The sequence below is a fragment of the Lissotriton helveticus genome, chromosome 10 (assembly GCF_964261635.1).
Source record: "Lissotriton helveticus chromosome 10, aLisHel1.1, whole genome shotgun sequence".
NCBI classification, from domain to species: Eukaryota; Metazoa; Chordata; class Amphibia; order Caudata; family Salamandridae; genus Lissotriton; species Lissotriton helveticus.
The window spans coordinates 975835078-975857952 of record NC_136071.1 but is presented as its reverse complement, the minus strand read 5'-3'; the positions used below and the strand labels follow the sequence as shown (position 1 = coordinate 975857952).

The window sequence follows — 22875 nt, the reverse complement described above, 5'->3', positions numbered from 1 at the left end:
TGTTCAGAGGTACTGGCAGTATGAACACAAGCAGAATACCGCCACTCAATTCCATCAGCTTTGTAGGTTCCGCCAAATGGGCGTGTCAGCAAGTTCATGCTGGTGAATTGAGTCCATTTCCGTGTAACATCACAGGTAAGTGCGGCTGCCAAAGTCCATAACAAACAAAGTCACCACAGTGGGGCTGTGTACCTTGCATGAATGCCGCAGGGCTGGTATGCCCCGACCGAACACACAGCGTTCCTTCATCCGAAGTATAAATGACTTTAGCGGACCCGCTCGTCCGCGGGAGGGCTCTCCGCGACCTGGGAAGGCCGCAATTAACTTTGCATCATATATATATATATATATATATATATATATATATATATATATATAAAATCTATCTATCAGTCCAGGTTCCGAATGGATGTCGGAATCAACGGTCGGGACCTCAAAATGCCTCGTAACCAGCAGTAAACCCAGCCTCAAGGAAAATAAATCCACCAGTGGAAACAGGGAAGACGTAGTTTTATTTAGGGTGACGCGTTTCACTCTACAAGAGAGCTTGTTCACACAGCGCGCCAGAAACAAAAAAAGTGCTTTTTTAGCATTAAAACAGTTTCAAAACAATCTTTAGTTTTGTTTTTTCATGTATGGTGGAAATTCTTTACAGCATAATCCAGCTCTATTGTGTATTTGGATATATATATATCTATCTATATCTATATCCAAATACACAATAGAGCTGGATTATGCTGTAAAGAATTTCCACCATACATGAAAAAACAAAACTAAAGATTGTTTTGAAACTGTTTTAATGCTAAAAAAGCAGTAGAAATTATATCCTGAAAGCATAGAAAGCTCCCAGGCTGCATTGCAAACACACAGTCTAAAAAGACTTAAAAGCTAACCTGTAGCTGCATGCTACAAAAAACTGACACCGTGCCTTTAAGGCACTCATGACCCCCAGTATCCCATCATGCCTCAGGTGACAGTTGGGTCAGTTGTTCTTTCCGGCTCCTTCAGGAAGGATCCTGGTTTCACAGCTCCACTCTTTTTCTGTTTCTGACAGAAAATGTTCTCAGTTTTCTACATTGTTGACCTTACTTCGACGTTTTTCATCTAGTCAAGTAGGTTTTCTCTTGTTGGTTGGCATTTTCTTTTTGATATGCCTTCCCTTTTTGACAAATGCCCTTCTTGTGGCAAGAAGAAGGCAAAGACGGACAGCCATGAGGTTTGCATCCTTTGCCTACCTGAAGACCATGACCCAAGGACCTGCCCTCACTGTGAGTCCCTGTCATCAAGAACTTTGAAAGACAGGGAGAGAATTCGAGTCTATGGCCTAGCCCATAGGTCTTCTAGAGGGAGGTCCCCAGCCAAGAAGAGCTCCAAGAGGTCCAGAGAACCTTCAAAGGGCGAGTCTTCTCGTCCTGCAGCTTCAGCGTCGGGCTCGGCATTGAGAAAGGAGCAACCGGTGGGTCATTCTTCAAAATAACAACGTTTATCACCGTCGACGGCGGGCTCGCCGTCAAGAAGATCAGGTATGTCGTTGTCGAGATGTCCAGACCCTCCGCCGTCATCAACCAGGCGACGATCGGCGTCGAGGGGCGTTACACCTCCGGCGTCGAGAAGTGTGTCTCCTCCGCTGACGTCGACCAGGCGACGTTCAGCGTCGAGGGGTAAGGAGCCTCCGCCTTCGTCGTCGGCATGACGTTCGGCGTCGAGAGCTGGCTCACCTCCGTCGTCGCAGGCTAAGCGACCGACGTCGAGAGCCCCAAGTCCGCCACCATCGACAACCAGGCGTCGATTGGCGTTGAGGAGGAGATCTTTGTCGGCGTCGACGTTCGGCGACGAGGGCGACCAATACCCCTCCGCCGACATCACGTAGACATTCGATGTCAAGAGAGGAAGCTCCATCGTCGGCCACACTACGCCGCTCGGCGTCGAGAGACCATCATTCCTCACGCCGTTCGCCGTTGAGGCATACGACGTCGAGATTGCCTGATCCACCGGCGCCACAGAGAGAGTCGTCGTTGAAGGAAAGGACTCCGTCGACGGCGGAGCAGCGCCGTTCGATGTCGAGAGGTCATCATCGCTCGGAGTCGAGGCATGCGCCTTCAGAGCATTTGACGTCGAGGCACCATGATCGGTCCAGATTGACGTCGAGACACCATGAAAGAGCGGGACACTCGGCTACGAGATCCAGGGATGGTTCAGTGATCCTAGTGACTGAATCAGCCTCCCGTCACTCTTCGGGCTCTTCCAGATCCCCGTCAAGATCCAGAAGTCCTGCCCGCAGACCTCCCACTGATGGTGTGCAGTTGTCTCCCAGATGGAATATGCCTCTGCACAGTTGGCGAGACTCAGGAGCTACAAGACGGCTGCAGGAATATGTCAGCCCAGTACACAGATCTCCTCTGCAAAGACTGGTCGAGGAAGTAGGACAGTCGCAGCCCTCCCAGGCGCAGAGAAAGATCTCCTGTGAGGCTAGCTGCATCTCGTTCCCCTGCACGAGAAGAGCGCTCAGGGAGGTCTCATGAGAGGAGGCGCAATCGTTCCCCTAGACGGGAGGTACCCGCCAGAAGATCTCGCGAAAGGAGAGCTCGAACACCAGCTACTTCTCCTACCTCCTCTACCCGCTCTTCCAAATGGGATTACTCCCCCACTTTGGTTGATAGCCCTGTCTCTAGGGTTTCCCCGGTGGACGATATAAACACCTATCATGATGTCCTACAGAGGGGTGCTCTGAAATTAAACATCGAGCTGCCCATCAACTTAGACAACACTAGGTTTAATTCCCACAGAGGAGAAGGGTTTCTAACAGGGGGGTACACTTTCTTCAACCCCTGTAAGAATTCCTTGACCACCTCCATCTGGAAGAAGGAGGGCTAACAGGTTCATCAAGACCCTTTCAAGAGCAACCCTGGGAGGCTGAAACCTAGGAAGATCCTGATTAATTTCCCCACCTATACAACTAAGGAGGCGATTTTGAATATGGCATTAAGGGACGGTTCTTACTCTGCAGGATCCTACTCATTCTTTATAAGATCACACATTTGTCATGCCACTGCTCAGAAACCGTGGGAATTGGGGAAGAGGATGGAGGAGCTGAACAAGCTCTGAGCTAAAACTCAGTTAAAATTTCCGACCTCGCTCTGAATCATGTGAAATAACCACATGTATAATTATCGCTCAGTTGAGGAAGTTGATGCCCTGATTGATTAAATTAGGGTATGTGGTGGGGAGCAGTGGAAAAAAATAGAAAAAATAAGGCCCTCTAGAACACCTGAATTGAAGGAATGTATGGAATTACAGCACCAGTTCAATTCAGCGTTCTCATTAAGAGGAGGGGAGCACATGAATGAAAATTCTTATCTAAGAATGTGAACGGGCTTAGGTGTTAGCGTAGGCAGAGGTTGGTAATGAACTACCTGGAGGAGAGCAAACCGCATGTATATTTGCTCCAGGAAACTCACCTAGATACTAACGAATCCCAAGCCCTATTCTCAAAATTCCCCTGGATAGAGCTTTTCAGTCTCCGAGCAGGACGTACACTGTAAGGGAGTTGCCTTTGTAATAAGGCGGGTGAGGGATGTGTTATCAAATTCTCCAAAACTGATAGATCTGGGAGCTGGATAGTTGCAACCCTGGGATGTGGAGTGGCAGAGCTAGTTTGAGCTGTCTTTTATGGGCCCAATATTGATGATCTCTTCAATTTGTCTAATTTAGAATGGACTCTAATTGAAGCAACATCTCTGATTGTAATGGGGGTGGGGGACTTCAATGTTTTATTATACCCTACACAAGATAGGTCTAATCAGGGGAATTATGATCATAGTCCCCGGGTGCACCAGACTTTAAAGAACATGCTTCATGATCTGCCACTCTTAGATGTGTGGAGACATAGAATGGGAATGAGTCAAGGTTTCACGTTCCACATCAAAAAGTATGGCCACTTCTCCAGGTTAGATTATCTTTTTTCTGACAGGTCTATTATAGAGGCAATAACGACAATTAGTATCCTCCCTGATCATATCTCGGACCACGCCGCAATGCATCATAACCCAACTGGATACGGCAGAGCATTTAGGCCGAGATGGACATTAAAGAGGGCTATCCTCACTGATTCAGATACGGGTGAGGCATTAAGGCGGGCAAGTGTGGCTTACTTTAATGACCACATCGGTTCCACCATCTTAAATGTCATGTGGGATGCCATTAAGGCTTACGTTAGATGGGTGCTGCAAAATCTTACATTTGTTAAAGCAAAAACCGAGAGATCGGGCTTAAAGAAAATTGAAGGTAGAGTGGGATCACTGGAGGTTGACCTCCTCCGGGCCGGCTCGGGGGACTAAATATTTGGTATAAGATCCGGAGAATGTGAGGTTTAGGATATTATTCAGATCTGGCCACAATCTGGGATTCCCCAGATACCCCATTATGCCTCAAGAATAGCTTAAGTCTTCCGCTAAGTAGGGCGGACATCATACTTTGGGCTGACTTGAATACAGCGGAGGGGTTGCATCCATGGGAAGTTTTAAAGACGAAAACTAGAGATAACCTGTCTAAGATTAAATTTATCCAACTTGGTTTGTGGCATCAAAACTTGAGATAAGGGATGACTGGGAGCTAGAGTTTTTTCTCTAGGGCACAAGACCAAAGAGTAAGGAGGTTGCAAGGTGGTATGAGAAGTTTCTGGAGGCTGAGGAGAAGCTGCTACCACCCCCCCCCCACCCCCCTACCTTGTTTGGAGTGGAGCCTTTCAGGAGATTGATTTTAAACCGGTTTGGGATAATTCCCTGTGGCTCCTGTACTGCATCGTCAAACCAGCCAACTTGAAGAGGAATCAGTTCTTCACTATTAATTGAGTCTACTGGACACCATTCAAAATTGCAAAGTTTGCCCCCCAGCCTCCTGCTCAGTGTGATGGGTGTGGTTATGTGGAACCAAAGACATACATATTTTTCCCAATGCCCCAGGTTAAAAGATTACTGGGAGGGAATAGAATTACTCTTGAAAGATATTTTTGATGTGGTGGTTAGTTTGAATCCTTTGCTCATTCTTTTCGGAGTCGAGAAGACAACAAACAACCTTCAGAGGAGATCACAGAAAGGGCGGCTCTTCTATTTGATATTAATTGCCAGTAGAGAAATTTGTATGAAATGGAGACATCCCATGCCCCCAAAGGTAAAAGATTGGATTTAGGCGGCTGTTAGGGTATGGCAGTTAGATTTGGACTTATAAAAGTTCCGTCCAGCAGTCATATGGTCTGACTTTTCAAATTGGTGCAGTTCTTTGGGAACCAGTGTCCCATTCCAATGATTACACCATGGCACCGTTTGAGGTGAAGCTGTATGGTGTCAGGAGCTTGGGCGAATGCAGTGACCGCACGGTGGATGATCGATTGAGCGTTCTTGAGAGTTGCAGACGCCTCTGGTGATATATGAGGAATAAAAACATACATTTAAAAGACTTTGAAAAGTCCATTGTATGGCACAATGTTACAACTCCCCTTCACCAGAGAAAAAGTTTAGATCATGTTAAGCGACAGGAATTATATGGGCTACTCTTCTAGCAGCTCAGAAGTACGAAGCTAAGATCTTGTCCAATAGAAGGTGCTGGTGGGAATGTAATGCAAGAAATAGCTAACATTTGTGAAAGTTGGTATGTACTACAACTGCAATAAGCACATCAGTCGTAGTGAGCAAACAAAGGCACCCATCTAGATTAATCAATGGTTACTTATCGCAAACAATAATTAATTTCTCTTTTGTTTCTGGTTCATAAAGCATCCTACCTGCTTTATGTACTTAAAGCAACATGCCCGGGAGGCGTGGCCAAGCCGTCGACCAACATGGCCGCACGGCGTTGAAGCTCCGGGCGCAGATGCCCACATTCGGCGAATAAAGGCATGTTGAGTTCACCGCCGATCACCAGACTGCCACAGATGGTTGTCAGAAGCTTCAGGGCGCCACCGAAAATCGGAGCGCTGCATCGAGCGAATCAGGTTTCAGAGGAGCATAGCGAAGGGTGTGCTGAGAGGCCCAGCCCGCCTTGGAGGCCCCATAGAGACAGGGTCTACGGGAGAGCCTGAGGCCGGGGTCACCCGACTCCGCTGGGCCCTGCCGTCCTGCTGTGGTGCTTGCTCCCACCACTGCTTGCGCAGCAGGACTTGACCTCGCTTGGATCGAATGGCAGACGCCCCCCCAAGATCGCCTAGTAAGTGGGGGTTGGGGGGTGCCGCAAGTCGGGCCTTTCTTCACCTGCTCTTTGCTCGGCCCCTTCGTGACTAAGGGCCTATTTTGGATAGACAGTCCCTCTGGCCTCTCCCCTCCTCCCCCCCTTGCTCCCTTCTTCACCTCCGGCCAGCCCGCTCTGGTGCCCGGACACTTGGTGGGTAGAGACGGTCCTGGCCAGCTTCTCCAGTTCGGAGATAACCATCAAGGAGAGTTGAGGGCCCCTCCTCTGATTCTACCCACCCAGCATTATACAGAACACCTGGGGGGCAAGTGGGGACCCCCCTTCTTCTCGATCGCTGCCACAGCAGGCCTCACGTACCGCCAATGCCGCTTTCTTCCTCTCTGGGCCTGAACTCTCCTCTCTTGGGCCTTGGTGGGCCCCAGCCGATCCCTGATCACCTGCGCATATACCCTGGGGAGAGGTGGTGCCCGAGGTCAGGCTGCCGACTCTCTCTCTACCCCCTCCCCCCCTGGACACTTTGAGTTCGCTTGTGTGGCACGGTGTGTGAGGGTGTGGTTGCGTCTGACTTACCGGCTAGGCATTTGTCTGTGCGTACCCCTTCACTACACCGCTTCACTCAACCCTACAGCTATGAGCGATGGGTCAGGTGACCCCAAACAACGGCGGCTCACCTTTAAAAAATCAGACACTTTGGAACAATCATCCCGATCCTTGGATCGCGTCGGCGCTTTGAATCAGGCAGATCTTCCAGCGGGAGAGGTGATGGCCATTATGGCGGATCTCTGGGACGGATTTCGCGGACTGGACGACCGGCTCGACACCCTTACTTCTCAGCTGGATCGAATGGGGGAACGGATTGACTGCCATCACTCGGCTTGGAGTGGCGGAGCAAAGTTTATCAGATCAAGAGGAACGAACCCGGGACATGACAGGCTGGCTGGAACGCTTGGAACGCCTGCTAAAATCCGTCGCTATACAGAATGAGAATTTGGAGGCCAGGTCCTGCAGGAACAACGTTCACATAGCGGGGCTGGCAGAGTCCACCAACATGGACCGGCCTGAACCTTTTATCGAGGGACGCACACAAAGCCCTCTACGACCTAGGACCCGAATGCCTCAACACACGCCTGTCCTTTTACACCCCCACCCGCCAACTACGATCGTCCAACCAAGCCCTCGCCGCAATTCCGCGCATCCAAAGATCCACCATGGGGGGGTAAGATCCTTCTCCTACTTAGCGGCGAAAACGTGGAATTCTCTCCCCACCCACCTCCGCCTCACACAAAACCACCTCTCCTTCAGAAAGCAACTAAAAACTTGGATATTCGATAAGTAAAGTACCCCCCCCTCCCTCAAGCGCCTTGAGACCCTCTGGGTGAGTAGTGCGCTATACAAATTTTGAACTTGAACTTGAACTTGACTGTTGAAGGAACTGTTTGGCCCCGAGAACTTCTCCGGCATATTTGTGGTGGAGAGGGCGCACCAGGTTCTGGGTCTGCGTCCTCCGCCTGGCGCCGCACAGCATCCTATTGTGGCGCGATTGCTCAACAACCGGGACAGAGACACAGTACTACGCCTTGCACTGGAAAACTCTCCCGTGAATTATCAGGGGTTGGTCCTATCATTTTACCCAGACCACACGGTGGTGGTCCAAGAGGCTTGTCATAAATTCTTGGAAACGACTCAGGTTAAAAGTGGATAGTAAGCCTCGTTTCTTCGACAATGCCCCAGATGTCCTGGCCTTCTGTAAACAGCTCGTGAGTGAGGCCCATCGAAGTCCTGCTCAATCCTCGGGTGCTCCTCCCCAGACCATCAGCTGGTCCCCAGTGCGGAACTCTTTACTGCAGACTGAGGCCTGTTTATTGCCGGTTCTGGCCCCTTATGCGCTGTTGGTTACCGCCCTAGTGCTGGACATTATCACGTTGCTGTTGGGTTTCTGTTTTTTTCTTTATATATGGCATCTTTATTCTGATCCTTTTTACAGCAAGTCTTTGGTCTGGTTGGTTTTTTCCATTTAAATGTAGTGAACATGCTACTGTTAAATGATGGGCTCACTGCCTATTTCACTTTTCAATACCCCACTGTAAGGGCCGCTTTGCAGACTTTTGTATTATTAATGATTTAAGGATGTCTTTCAGTGTTGTGGGCATTTGCTGTCCCAGGTGTTGCCCGCCCCCCTGAGGATGACTCTGAATCTTTCTTTTGTGGGATTTGTTGTAGTATTTGTATTTTCGGGATTTTCAGGGAGAGATCCAGTTCTCAGGGCCCTCGGGCTCAGGTGTGGGTGGTGGGTGGGAGTCAGGGAGTTGAGATATATGTTGTTGTGCGTTTTATTTTTTATTGATTGCTGGTGTGCATATTTGTTTTTTTCGTAAATCTATGTAAGAGTTCCTAATACTGATTGCCTCCACATGGAGAAATGTATGCTGGGTGTGCACACATAAGTTACATGTCCATTGAAATTTTTGTATATTTTCTTTTCTTGGTCTATTTCTGCACGTGTTAACTGCCTCTACATGGACAAAAGTGTCCTGGCTGTGCGCATACAAGTTGTGTTCTCATTGGATATGGTGATAGCCCCTGCAGTGAGGGTTAATTTGCTCACATGGAATATCAGAGGGCTTAATAACCTGAGGAAGTGTAAATTAGTCCAGGTGTATTTAAAACAGTATCAGGTCAAAATAACCTTTCTACTGGAGACCCATCTTCCAGGGGGTTTGTACTTCAATTCACAGATTCCTTCCTTTTACACTACGAAACAAGGCGGAAGACCTGCACAGTCTTTATTTACTGATCAAAGGAACACTCCTGGGGCAAACGGTCCTCCTCCTAAATGTCTATGCCCCAAACACAGACGACCCAGACTTTTTTGACAACCTACATACCCTACTGAGCCACTATGATTACAATATTTTCTTTTGGGGTGGGGGGCTCAATTTCTGGCTTAATCATGCCCTCTACTCTTCCAATCTGCATGCGACCCCCAAGATCCGGTCTGGCGCGGTGTTCAGCGAACTGATCCGCTCCCTGGAACTGCGCAACGTTTGGCGTAGGCATCACCCGGTTATACGTTTCTCTGCACCCCACCATACCCACACTTGCATAGATTATGTTTTTGCTAGAGCTGCTGGGTGTCGCTGGGTGGAGGGACTGGACGTATGCTATCGGACCATTCCCCCATAATTCTACGTCTGAACATCCCGCATTCGGCTGGGTGGGAGCGTAGATGGTCTTATCCAGTCTCCGCTCTATTGGACGAGGTCTTCCGTTTAGAAGTCTAGGAGGTTATTAAAGAATACTTCCATCTTAATACCGGCTCAGTGGCCCATTACTCTACTCTATGGGATGCCTTTAAGGCATTTATTCGGGGAATTGTCATTTCTAAACAGGCTGGCGTGTTGCACGTGATCCGCGTTAGCCAAGCTACAGTGGAAGCCGAATTGGCGTTGCTGGACGAGTCTTCCCAGCCCCACAAATACAGATTAGGCGCAATGCCCACCTGTTGGACTTCAACAAACATGCCGACGGGAAGGCGCCGCTCCTTGGGAAATATCAACAAGCTTGGCGATATGGCTAGGGCGAACGCCCCGGCAGGATGTTGGCTCGCCTAGTGAGCCCACCGAAAGGGGCTGGACATATAACGTCTGCTACCTCTGATGCCGATATTGTGGCGGAATTGGTGACCTACTATCGCTCCCTTTATTGAACTACGCTTCCCGAAACTTTTACACAGCACGTGCCATATCTACAGGAAGTGGCTATGGTCTGGCTCACCAACGGTCAGGCCGATTTTTATGGTCGACCCCTTTACGGTTGAGGAGATCTTGCTAGCCATAGACGCACTCACAGGTTCAAAAGCACCGGGCCTTGATGGGCTTACAGGAGTGTTTTACAAAGCCTATAAGGATAGTCTGATGCCTCAACTCCTGGAGGTGTACGCTGAGGCGATGGAGTCTGGTGTTCTCCCCCACTCTATGAGAAAGGCAGCTATCTCCTTGTTACTTAAACCGGGGAAAGCCTCACGCACTTTTCTTCCTATCATCCCATTTTGCTAATTAAATTTTTTTTTTTAACAATTCTTTTTATTAAAACAAGGCATCAAGAAAAAAAACACAGTGCAGAAGAATCATGTTCTAGTCAATATAACACCTTCGGGGGTATAGGAAACCAGAATACATACATGTTAAAAAAAGGGCTTTACGGGGATGGGGGACATCAAAAACAGCATCCCTAGGTGGCACACAGATCTCTCCTCTATATTTATTCCAAGGTCCCCATATTGAAGCCCACTTTCGAGGGCGGCCTCTTGCTATGAAAACAGTCTTCTCCCGGAACATACTCCAATCTAGGTTATTCTTCCAGCTCTCAAGGGTGGGAGGCTGTTCGGATCCCCACTGCTGGGCAATATCCCTTTTCACTATCATGAAACTTAATGTGGCCCACTGTGTCTGTGCAGAGTTATGGTCAGTAGGTTCCCTTATGTTAAGGAGGCATCTCCTCGCCTCTGGTAGCAAGGAGACTCCCAAGACCTCGTGTACAGTATTGTGAATCTTACGCCAGTACTCAGTAATATATTGACACTCCCAGATGATATGGAGGAACGTCCCCACAAGACCACACTTCCGTCCACACAATCCAGCATCCAACAACCCCATCTGTACAAGGCGGGCCCCGTGACATAGACCCTGTGTAGTATTTTTAACTGAACAAGCCGTAGCCGTGCAGGAATAGCAACCAATTTTGGAGAGGACACAGATGATTGCCAGTCCTCATCGTCCAGTTCTACTCCGTCTCGCACCCACTTATCCCTCAACTCCCTAAGTAAATCCGCCCTGTGATTAATTAACTTCTTATAGTTCAGGGAGATAGTGTTTTCGGGGAGGTGCCCATCTAAAATTCTATCCTCGAGAGGCGAGGCTTCTGGTAGGTCCCCGTCCACAGGCAGGACCGCCTGTAATGAGTGTCGAATTTGCGCATAGCGAAAGTACTCCGATCTCGTCAACTCAAATTCAGCCTGCATTTCCTCAAATGACTGAACCCTCCCCTTGCCCCAGATGTCTTTAATGGTGGAGATCCCTATCAGATCCCACTTATCAAACCCTTTCGTCTTCCAAAGCTTACCCAGCCGCTCCGAATCAAAAAGTGAGGTAGCTAGCGTCAGTTTATCCCTCCATCCCAAAGAACTCGTTGCGTCGTGCCAGATCCGCACAGCATGCTTAGTTGGCCCCATCAAGTCCTACTTTGTTTGCTTAGAATACAATGCCGTATTGTAGCTACCTCCGGGGAGGAGCCATTTATCCATAGCGTAGCCGAGATCGGCGACGGGGCCATATGTTCCATGATTGAACACGGCCAGCTGGGAAGCCCATTAGTACCGTTTAATATCCGGAAGGGCAATGCCTCCATCATACCTGGGGAGCGTCAGCTTAGCTAAGGCGGTACGGGGTCTACCCTCCCATAAAAGACTACGCTGCAACCCTTCCACCTCACGGACATAACTGGCCGGCACTACATCTAGGGTATTCTGAAGGGCATAAAGGAAACTAGGCAGAGACATCATTTTAAAAAGAGCCGCTCGCCCCAAGAAAGAGAGCGGAAGTTTCCTCCAGTTAGAGATGTCACTCTTAAGCCTCTGCAAAGGGGGAAGGAGATTCTTGGCATACCTGACCGCTGGGTCTAGAGAAATGAAAATCCCCAAATACTTGAACCCGCCTGTATTAATTTGAATGGGACAGTTCCGCCGAGGGACCGGGGGCTCTCCTTTAAGCACAAACAACAGCGATTTCCCCCAAATGATAGAGAGCCCGGAGTTCTTACCTTGCTAATTAATCTTGACAATAAATTTCTTGCCAAGATATTCTCTACTCGTCTCTCCTTACTATTAGACCAAATATTGTCCCCAGTACAGTCAGATTTATATACCCCATTGCTCCACTGCCCTCAATCTTAGAACGGTATTTCCGGTTATTAACCACATCGAGGCCACTACCCCAGCGGCAGTCGCATTATTAGACGCAGAGAAGGCCTTCGACTACCTTGAGTGGCCTTTCCTGATGGCGACATTACGCAAGCTTGGCCTTCCTTTTAATTTTATAGCACTCATCGCCCTGCAATACTCCTCTTCCATGGCCCTCCTCAGGTCAATGGCTCCTAGTCCCCTCCCTTTTTAATTACGCATGGCACACACCAAGGTTGCCCTTTGTCCCCACTATTGTTTATTATAGCAGTGGACCCCCTGGTCCGACATCTCTAGGAAAAACTCTTGTTTCGAGGCCTGCAATTCCAATATGGTCCTCTACTAATGTCTTTGTATGCAGATGACGTTCTGCTCTTCGTCCTAAATGACCTACAACTGCTCATAGACTAAATTGAACGGTTTTGCTCCATGTCAGGTCTTAAGATCAACTGCGGGAAATCAGTGTTGTTTCCCATCGCGTCTGTGGTAGACGAGGCGGAATACCCCTTCTCGGTAGTTGTGGAGACCACTAAATACCTTTGAGTGCATCTTCAAAGTGACCAAGGTCAGGTTAAACAGTTGAGCTACGGCCCTGCTGTAGACCAACTCACCTTGCAGGTGGAAAGATGGATACAGCTGCCTCTCTCCATGGCTGGTCACATAGTACTCATAAAAATGAAGGTGCCACCTCGTTTTCTTTACTTTATTAGCCCCATTCCCATCCCTCTCACCAGTGTTTTTTTTGCTTGGCTACGAGGCCTCCTTGGCAAGTTGATGAGAGCTGGTCCTAGTCCCCGGGTCACCTAGAACACTCTCACACTTCCATATGAGCGGGGAGGGTTTGCAGTTCCGGACCCTCAACTCTACTTCTTGGTGGCACAGGCCCAATTTGCGCACCATTGGTTCCATCCAGATGATCGTATACCATACACGAAACCTGACAAGGAGTTGTCTGCCACGACTCCTGTTGCATCGCTGCTCCCCGGGGGAATCCCCCTTGACTCGCAGGATATTCAGCCCTTAGCTACTACATGTTGGGCTTGGCGCAAGCTCAACCTTTTATTCGGGTCTGGCCCTCTTTACTCACCTGCCCTTCCCCTCGCCCACAATTAGTTTCTACCCCTTACCACTGATAAGGGGACCTAGTCACTCTCTCCAAATTGGGATTAGATACATTCGGCTCCCTATTCCCAAACGGGAAGGCACGTAAATTGTCTGATTTGACGCAGCTCCCCGGGTTGACTGGCGTGGACTTCCTTACTGTGGCTCGACTTCAGGGGACACTACGAGCCAAATTTTCTGCCTTTCCCTCACCGTACACGGAATTCCACCCGCTCACCCTCCTCATTGCTGACGACACCGGGTCGCACCTGGTCACAAAACTGTATAAAGCGTGTTTGGCGCTTAGGGTGGGGCGGGATCGGGGACCCGACAGCGGTGGGATGATGACTTGAGACAACCACTGACCGATAAAGAATGGGCCTATTGCCTCGAGCAAACTCACAAAGTATCCCCCAACCACAGACCTAAATTGCTTCATTTCAAATTCGTCCATAGGATTTACATAACCCCTCGACAATTGGCCACGTTTGACCCTTCCAAACCCACTAACTGCCCCAAATGTAATGCATTAGACGCTGTTTTTGTACATATGGCTTGAGCCTGTTCCCACATTTTGGCATATTGGCAGGAAGTCTCTGCCACATTTGCACAAATAATAGATACTCCTCTTTTACCTTCCCCGAAACTGGGTCTACTGAGCTGGTTAACAGCATCAAACTTTGCTATAGGCTCTGTGGCGATTGCGTTACTCCTGGCTAAACGCGAGATAGCTGTCCTATGGGGGGGGCAAGGTCTCGTCCTACCAGAGCTGCTTGGCTTCGGAGCCTGGCTTACTGCAACGTACAATCTGAGTTATACGCTGCACTTCAACCCCCAGCCTTCAGGCCCAGGGACATCTGGTGCGTTTATCGCACACACTTGCAGTAAATACGCCTCGCTTCATCGGCTGCTCCTACCCAAACTGCTCCACCAGGTGTAGATTGACTTACAGGCTGATGGGCGCTGCTCTTTGCTATGTTCTTTGTACTGACCCCTCGCATCCCAGCACACTCAGCAATGTTGTATTAATCCTCCATGTAATGGAACTCGCTTTTGCTTTATCCCTCTCAATTATGCTTTGATAGGTTTCTCTTTGTTTTTCAAGTGGATGGACTTTTGTGCTGTCTGTTTGTTGTGTGTATTGCGGTCTATTGTTGTCAATAAAGATCTTTAAAAAAATTAAATAAAAGCAACATGCCCATCTCTGCCGTTTCGGTGTATCTAATATTAACTGGCTGAGATGCTGTGTAACGGTAAACAGTATACTTAAAAGAAATATTTGCCTGTAGTTTTCCAATGTGCATTTAATCCCCAATCATTGTGGCTTGTGACTTTGATTATTTAATATTAGCGCAGGGTCTGGCATCAGTGCCCAGCTTAAAGCTTTGAGATCAACAGAAAGCTAAAAGGAATCCAGTATTTTTGGTTGAAAATGCAGCCACAAATGAGGGTTAAAGTTGTATTTGCTGCCCGGTATCGAGGTGTAGTTTCCTTTCTGTCAGAATAACCTGGGCCATACTCCAGTGAAGGCACCAATTACTATGAACGCAAGAATCTGTTCTTTGTGTACACTTGTGTGAATTGATTTTTTATAAAAATCTAATTTTCTTTTTAGGAGCTGCATGCGTTATCGCTTGAAAGGCTTCTTTTAGATCAGATCCGAATAGTGTATCCAAGTGGAATATTTCCTGTTTGGATTGAGCAACATACTTGCATTTTTATTAAAATTGGTAAGTGATGTGATGCATTTAATACTGTCCAATTACTAAGAATTTTTAGATGCTGCTAGAATCCTTGCATTTCAAGTGGAATCAAGCTAATGTGTCCTTGTTATTGCAGGCGAGCTTCAGCCAGCGGCCCCCTATGGAAGGCTCGAGGCTCTAACAGAACTCTTGGTGACTCCAAAAACGCGCATACCAGAAGGGGACCTGCGGCAGTCCTCCCATCAATCTGACGCTTTGCGTGAACGGCTTAGTACAAATAATACAGATTCAGTACAAGCGCACATGGCACAATCTTCAACCGAGCCTTATCCCCATTTGGGTGCAGATGGACAGAATATTTCCAACCAAAGAGATGAAACGGATGTAAATACTCCCCCAAGCATCTGGGGCTTGATAGGCAGCATATTCTCTGGACGCTCGGAGAGGACACTGCAAAGTCCATTGGGCAAAAATGAGGTGACTCCATTTGAAATGACATCCCTGAGCCTTATTCATCTTGATGCAGTGTTCAGAGTGTTCAAGTGCCGATCTCACATTCGACAGAGCATATCTTCTTTACCAACTGAGTATGATCTGTTCAACTCTGTTCACGTGTTTCCGTGGCACATAGAGCCAGCACATTTACAGCCGCCTGTCACTGTGACTTTTGGAAAGGTGACCAAGCTGCTTTCTCCACGGCAACAGCAGGAAAAGTCAAAGCAGGACTTAGCTGAGAAGAAAAAGCAAAATGATGCGCTCCAAGGCAATAACCATTCTGACCAAAATGGCAGGCGGAAGGCTAGCCACACCTCCACAGTAAAGATAGTGTGGCACGGATTTGAAGACCTGAAGGATGAAATAAATTACAGCGCTAGAAATGGAGCAATGCATGTTGGACATGCTTGGGTTAGTGGCTATGAAGTAAAATATATTCCAGTTTTATGTATATCAAAGCACTTTACTTTTGACATAACAGATGACACTATGGTAACAAAATATTGCTAAGATTGCATGCAGTCCACATCAGTCATAACCATAAAGAAACATGTAGAAAATGGCAGAGGTTACCTGTGGTGAGAGTTTGTTCAACAGTGAAGAGAAGGTACTTTTTCCTCTTTCTCTGTAGTGGAATTGGTAAATGATAGGGCACAGATAACTCCCAACATAATGCGGTACCAGAAAAAGGATGGTTACATTTGCTATAAATATGCTTTGAAAGCACATACTAAAGGCGTAACAGATATTTATCCCACTTGTGGCTCTGAGGCCCTTTGTATAGGCAATGTACTTGACCTGTGAATCTCTCAGAAGTTGTTGCTCATTTCTTCCTAATAATGGTGTCTTACATGCATGGGGCAGGTCAATCCCTTTAACTCTTTTCCTCACAGTGACTACCCAAATCAGGCAGACTAAAGGTTGGTGTTGGCAGGAGACAATCAGGCAAACTCTTGTGGTGTTTACTTTATAGTGTCTCCACTCTGTCTGCTTGATGCGTTATGGGTGGACAGAAACACCACTTAAATGGTCAAAAGAATACCTGATTAATATTATAAGAAAAGGGAACCACTCACGGTACAGTTTCACACTAACTAACCTTAACATCTCATCAAAGGTACCTTTCCATGGACCGAGAAACTGCATATGGTGAGATTTGTATAAAGCCAATTATGAGCACAACCTGAATTTCCGAGAGCAGAGAGAAAGGATTAATGCAGTTGTCCATTGTGTCAAAAGCTGCAGAAAGGTCTAACGGAATTAGGACAGAAGAAAGCTTATTATGACGAGAATAAATGATTACTGCCTCTAGATGTCCGCTGTACTGATGACTAGCTTGGTTTCAGAAAAAAGTTAGAAAAATTGCCTTTTTCCAAAATGATTATTCTATTTCTGCCTTACACAGCCTATGTTACATAGATTGCCATAGCGCTGTGATATCCCCTCCGGGATGAGTGTCCCTCTTTTCAAACCCAAAATAAAATAAATGAAGGAAGTAAATTGTACCATAGACCAGAGTAGGCTCAGTGTAATAATCATCATAAAAGCCAGATTGTGGGTGAGAAGAGATTACTTGTGTGAACAAATGAAGATATCTGTATAAAGACAGTCCATTTAAGAATATTGGAAAGAAAAGGAAGTAAAGCAATAGGTCACAAATTGGAAAGATCATTAGGATTCAAAGATTTTTTTTAAGCTGTTAGTACACCAATGAGGTAATATTTATTTTGCATTTTGGAAAGAGTAGAATGAGTCAGTAGAAATGCTTTTCCTCCCAGCAGACCTAAGATTGGTCAATTTAATTACGTTGCATTCCCTGTGTGATGAAACAGTCTGTTCCTCTTCCAAGAGTTTAACATTTGTGTTGCATTCCAATAAATAAAGTGACCAATTATAAACCAGGATTTTGCTACATTACGTGGATCCCAAATTTTGAATTATATGGACATAATTTTGGCCACCTTTCAAAATAACTTATAAGGACTGGAATGATGCAACCATATTATGAGTATGCTCCCCACAGTCGAGAGAACTGAACGAGTCTCCTTAGTTTGCACCTGAAATAGGCCATGGCCATGCCAGATTGCCATGATGCAAAACACTGGTACTTTGGGACAAGTGTTTTGGAGCCCAGACCTTAGTCCCCCTGGTCCAGAGTGAGAGAAAATGTAATCAAGACAGGAAGTGTTTCTGCAAACACTGTGACACCAAGACCTTGTATCTGAAAGAGCTGACCAGGAAACGGACATGAGCATTTAAGTTGCCACCACATATTGGCTCTTGGAAAAGCTAGTTCATGACTTTATAATTTGCCAAAAGGATTTTTCCCCCAACGGCCAGTGCTCTGTTCTTCTTAACGTCCTTTGAGGCAGTTGCCTTGCCCAACATGATATTTGCAGAAAGAATTATGTCCAAAACAAAGTAAAAACAACAAGCATTTGCAATGCAATAGGTCTCGCATTTATGCGAGTTTGAGCTATTGACATTGCAAATAACAATGCCTTTCATTTTTGTTTTCGATTGTCATTTACAATGCCATTAGCTTAAACTCGGGTAACTGCGAGACCTATTGCATTTCTGAAGCTTGTTCTCCCTGCCATTGTTTTAATGTGTACCAGTGAAAGAAAAGGACACAGCAGAAAGCCTTGTGAGTTCACCTACTTTGCCCAAACACATGGGAAAATATGGCCACTGATGTTAATTCTCCCTCAGGAGCTAATATAATTAGCCAATGGTCTAAAAGCAAGGTAAGCCTGAACCCTGAGCAACAGCCTACTTGAGTGAAGAAGGACCAGTCTACTATATGAAAAGCCTTCTTTGCATCTAAAGGTAATGCTTGTCTACAAAACATTTGTTCTTTTGTTAGCGTAAAGGGAATCACAATGTTGAACTGGAAGCAATTCACCTTAACACGGGTTGCCATATTAAAATGGCAGGATTTTTTAGTTAAGTACATCACAAAATGCCAGATTGGGTGATTTTTATTGTCAAGTGGGTCCCAATATCGATTTGTATATATGTATTTTTTGGGTGGGTCACAATGTTAGATAGGAATAATTTAATTTTAAAGGAAGTATAGGAACAGCAGGATTTCACTTTAAGGAGGGTCACAATATCTGATATGCAGGACAGTAACATGAAGTGGGTGAAATAATAAGCAAAATTCGTCACAATCAAGGAGCGGAAGGTTTTAAAATGCATCACAATGTCATATTGCCAGAGGTTTATTGGAAAGATGATCACAATGTCGGACTGAAAGATTTTTATTTTTTTTATTTTAAAAAGGCTCATTATATTGGTTTAGAAAGTGGATCACAGTGACGTATGGGCAGAATTTCACCATAAAGCGGACACAAAGCAGGTCAAAATGTAATTCTGGTGGGATTTCATCGCTAAGCGGGTCTCAGATTGACCGGAGAGTGTCTTTGTGCATTAATCTTTCCCGCAAGGTGGATGCCGCCACAAGCACGAGTATGTGCTTGAAAATGAGGAGACAGATGGCAAAAGGCCCTCCTAGAGCAGCACATGCGCGCTGCCAAGGCGAAACCTAAAAATGGATGTCCACTCAACCCATTACTGCTGGGTTTTTCAGATACCATTTGCGCCAGCAAGCATTCGAAAGCCATTTGGCTCCCACAAAACAAAACGGCTAAGGTTAATTTTCTCATTGTCACCAACCTCTGCCACATGTTAGCCAAGTCATGTCAGAGCCAGGTTAGGTCCCAGAGCCTTTATATGCAAACCACATTAGACCACACCAAGATCATTTTCTTGCATACTACTATTTACAGTAATGGGACCGAAGGAGAAATTCTTCATTGTAGCACCATAGCTCTATGCCCTATTTAATAGTTATTTTATTATTTTGTTATATTATTTAAAGGCTTTTATATTGCACGTAGAAGGCTGTAGAGAATTTGAGCAATTTGCATATTACCACACAAATGCATGACACAGGTAGTTGCGTTCAAAGAGCACAGTTAACGGGCACTATAAGTGACAGGGAAACAATATAAGCATAAAGAACACATTAAAGCATCTTAGTAGAGATGATCATCATATCCTTGAAAATTAACAACAAAGGAGTGACTGTGATAAAAAGTGCTAACAAACTACGATATTGAGGTGTGATATTTATTTCGCTCCGTGCTGCACATGTGATCAACACTCACACATGTGCATGTACAAAGCGAAATCTCTCTGTCTCCCTATGCACGTCCAACAGGTACTCCTCTGAGGATGAAACCTAATGGAGTTTGTGATCACCCAGTGTTAGAAAGAGGAAAAACCTTACTTTTTAGAAGGACCCTCACTCACCACTAATTGGTGACATGCTTCATCATTGGGTCCCCGCTGGGGTGACCGAATGTCCCCCCAGCGTGCTACAACGCCTGATTACAGCGGAGCGGGATGTGGTGAGTGTAACAGTGCCCAAATTAGGAGGTGACTATACGTGGATGTGTAAGTGTATTAAAAAATGCGAAAGTTGTGCCTTTACAAAAATCTTTAATAATGGCCAACCTGCATTAGATAAAAACAAAGTGGACGGACTGCTCAAGGTTCTGAGTTAGGGAACCGGAGTCCTAGTGCGAATCAAAAATTGGTCAACATGTTTCTGCTGATAATGTTGCAATTTGCTCAGCATTCGTCAGGACCTACACAAAAGTCCTCCGGTGGTGTGCGCTCGCTAAGGCGTACCCTCCCGAGAGGCTCAGAATGTGAAAAATATATAGTAATAAGATACCGGATAATTTCCGTAGTTGTCCGCTACAATTTTAGTAGGGATACACAAAAAACCTGTAGGGAGAAGAGAGACAAAACAAGAACACACATGAGGGAACTTTAATACATCAGTTCTTCAGTCAAATGCGTTAGTTATCATTGGTCTTTGATAATACAGGCTGTGGCGAAATGCATGCTTCACATCCTGCCAACTGCAAGGTGCTCGCCCAAACTCTGGGGTAGTGTACACCTAAATCAGCCTGAGTAACCGGCCTTTAAAGAGGACCGGCATCAAATAATTGCTCAGCTATTTAGTTCAATGTAAAAATTATTTGTCAAGCAATATACTAATCGATTCATAGTTGTTTATCATTTAATTTATGCAGTGTTAACAACTCTTCATCATGCATGTATGGTAAGAATCCAAGCCTGGAACAACCAGACAAATCCCTTCTTAATACAGGGGAATCGCGATGCAGTAGTAACGGTCGTAAATGCTTATAAACTTACTTCCTTAGAGTCATAGTCACGCCCTTTCGGTAAAGACAGCGCGGGATTCCTTCACGCGGTGTCTATCTGTTAGTAGAAAAAAGCGCAAGGAGTCAGCACGCGAAAGGTGGTCAAAGACCCGTGCTAAAGGAGGAGAAAGCGTAGGAAGGACTCACTTGGGCACCCCCGACTCCCCGCTGTATACCTGCTCTCTCGGCTGCTGTCTTCCGGGAATACCGGAAAGCGCGAGGGATCGGCTTAAGTAATATGATAACGTAATTGGCCAGACGTGCTCACATGGGTGGGTGACGTCACAAGATCTACGACGCGCCCGCTGCCTTAAAGCTATATAAGCCAGAGAAATGGTTGAAGAGTATGGGTTCGAAGCCCGATGCAGTGTCAATACAAAAAGGGTTAATCCAGGGAAATTACATCAGGATACGAGTATTGACCCTGCTGGAGGAGTAAATGTAATTCAATTAAATTAGAACCCTGTCTGTACACGATCTTTCCACATAGCGGGCCACTTGCAATTGCTCACGCATATAGTGTGAGACATGCATTTAGATAGGCTGAAGTGTTATGATAGCGTAATTGGCCAGACGTGTTCACATGGGTGGGTGACGACACAAGATCTACGACACGCCCACTCCCTTAAGGCTCAGAAAGCCAGAGAAATGGTTGAAAAGTGTGGGTTCAAAGCCTGATGCGGTTAATTAAATTACATTTATTCCACCCACAGGGTCAATACTCGTATTCTGATGTAAATTCCCAAGACCAACCCTTTTCTTGTATTGACACCGGATCGGGCTTCGAACCCAAACTTTTCAACCACTGGCTGCACAAGCAAGGATACGGTTGATGTAATTCTGCAGAGGCCACGTCATGGTCTCCTTGGAAAAAGCGAACCCAATTAAAACCCCGGAAGTTTAAACTGCAAATTGGGCCAAAGTGGCACCAACTGAGGAGGTACAGAGGGGAGCGACATTTTAGTAGGTGGCATCACTGTCGACAGGGGGTGGAAATAAGGGAGGGGGATGGTACTGAAACACGGTCAGGATAAGGGGAGCCCCCCCACCCCTGGAAGAGGGGGGTCTTAAAACAGTGTTGAAGCAGGAGCCATAGGGGAAAGGTACAGAAAGTGGAGCTGCACGGACACCGTACGGTTAAAGGAAGGACCTTGTGAGACTGGGAGGAGCCACAGCAGGAATCAGTGCTCCAGTGAATCATTTTAGGGTTGCGCCTATAACTGGAGGGTAGGAAGATGGAGTCGCTGCAGCTAACTCAGACAGGGCACCTGGATGATGTGTGGGCCATGGAGTCAGCCAAGTGCGCAGAGGTTGGTAGGAGAGCACAAGGTTCTTCACCGATTAGGAAACATCCCCGGTGAGGGAGAAAGCTGCGGATCTGCCAGGTGGAATTAGATGCCCCACTGTGATGAGGAACTTTTCATTGCGTAATGTATTAAAGGGTTAATGACCTGGCAAAGAATATCCTCTACCAAAGTGTGCTCACTTAGGTGGAAAATCTTCTATAGGTGCGACACACCTAAAGACAGAAGAAAGGTACTGTGCACTAAACACTGCGGTAGAGTTTTTTCAGAAACAAGCCAACGTGACCCCATTGTGCAGTTTGTGAAGCTGGGTATATTCAACTCTGTAAAGTTAAGGACCCAGGTGTGTAAAAGATTTCATGAGGCACCACAATAGTGCCAAAAAATCCTAGGCGACAGCCCGTGGGGCTGTCAATATTTGAAGACACTTACAGTGGTCTATGGGCAGCATTAGATCACTGAAGGCTGCTGGGAGAACCACTTTGTCACGCTGTTAAAAACAGAAAAGTAAAGAATTCCAACCGGAAACATTCCACAACGTGCACAAAATAAAAACTGAAACAGATGTCCAAAAGTCCTGTGATTTCCCGTCTAATCCAAAATAAACAAGCAGTGACGGGCGGGATGGCGGCCGGGCTGAGGGTGGAGCACAGTGACCAGGATCTATAGGAGGAGGCTGATGGTGTGTGATGCCACCGGATGGCCGGGCATGGAGCATGCTGTGCCTGGGAGCTGTGCACAGGATTTTCAAAGCCGAACTCCAGGGAGGGAGAACTTGGGACTACATTTTTCATTAATCCTGGGAGGGAGCCCCTGTGCACAGCGCCCACATTGCGGTCGGGGAAGTCCATAGATGTTATGCCTGCGACACCAACTAGACAGCGCTGGAAAGA

The 22875-nt window shown here is 46.7% G+C and overlaps 1 protein-coding gene across 2 annotated transcripts in view; it reads left to right on the top strand.

Annotated features, from left to right (window-relative positions):
• Positions 1-22875, top strand: part of PEX1 (peroxisomal biogenesis factor 1) — a 628515-nt gene that overhangs the window by 167463 nt on the left and 438177 nt on the right. For both annotated transcript variants that reach the window (XM_078663649.1, XM_078663648.1), the window contains exons 4-5: positions 14856-14970; positions 15080-15849. In XM_078663649.1, the coding sequence (XP_078519775.1) occupies positions 14856-14970; positions 15080-15849 (885 nt within the window). The remainder of the gene's footprint in view (positions 1-14855; positions 14971-15079; positions 15850-22875) is intronic.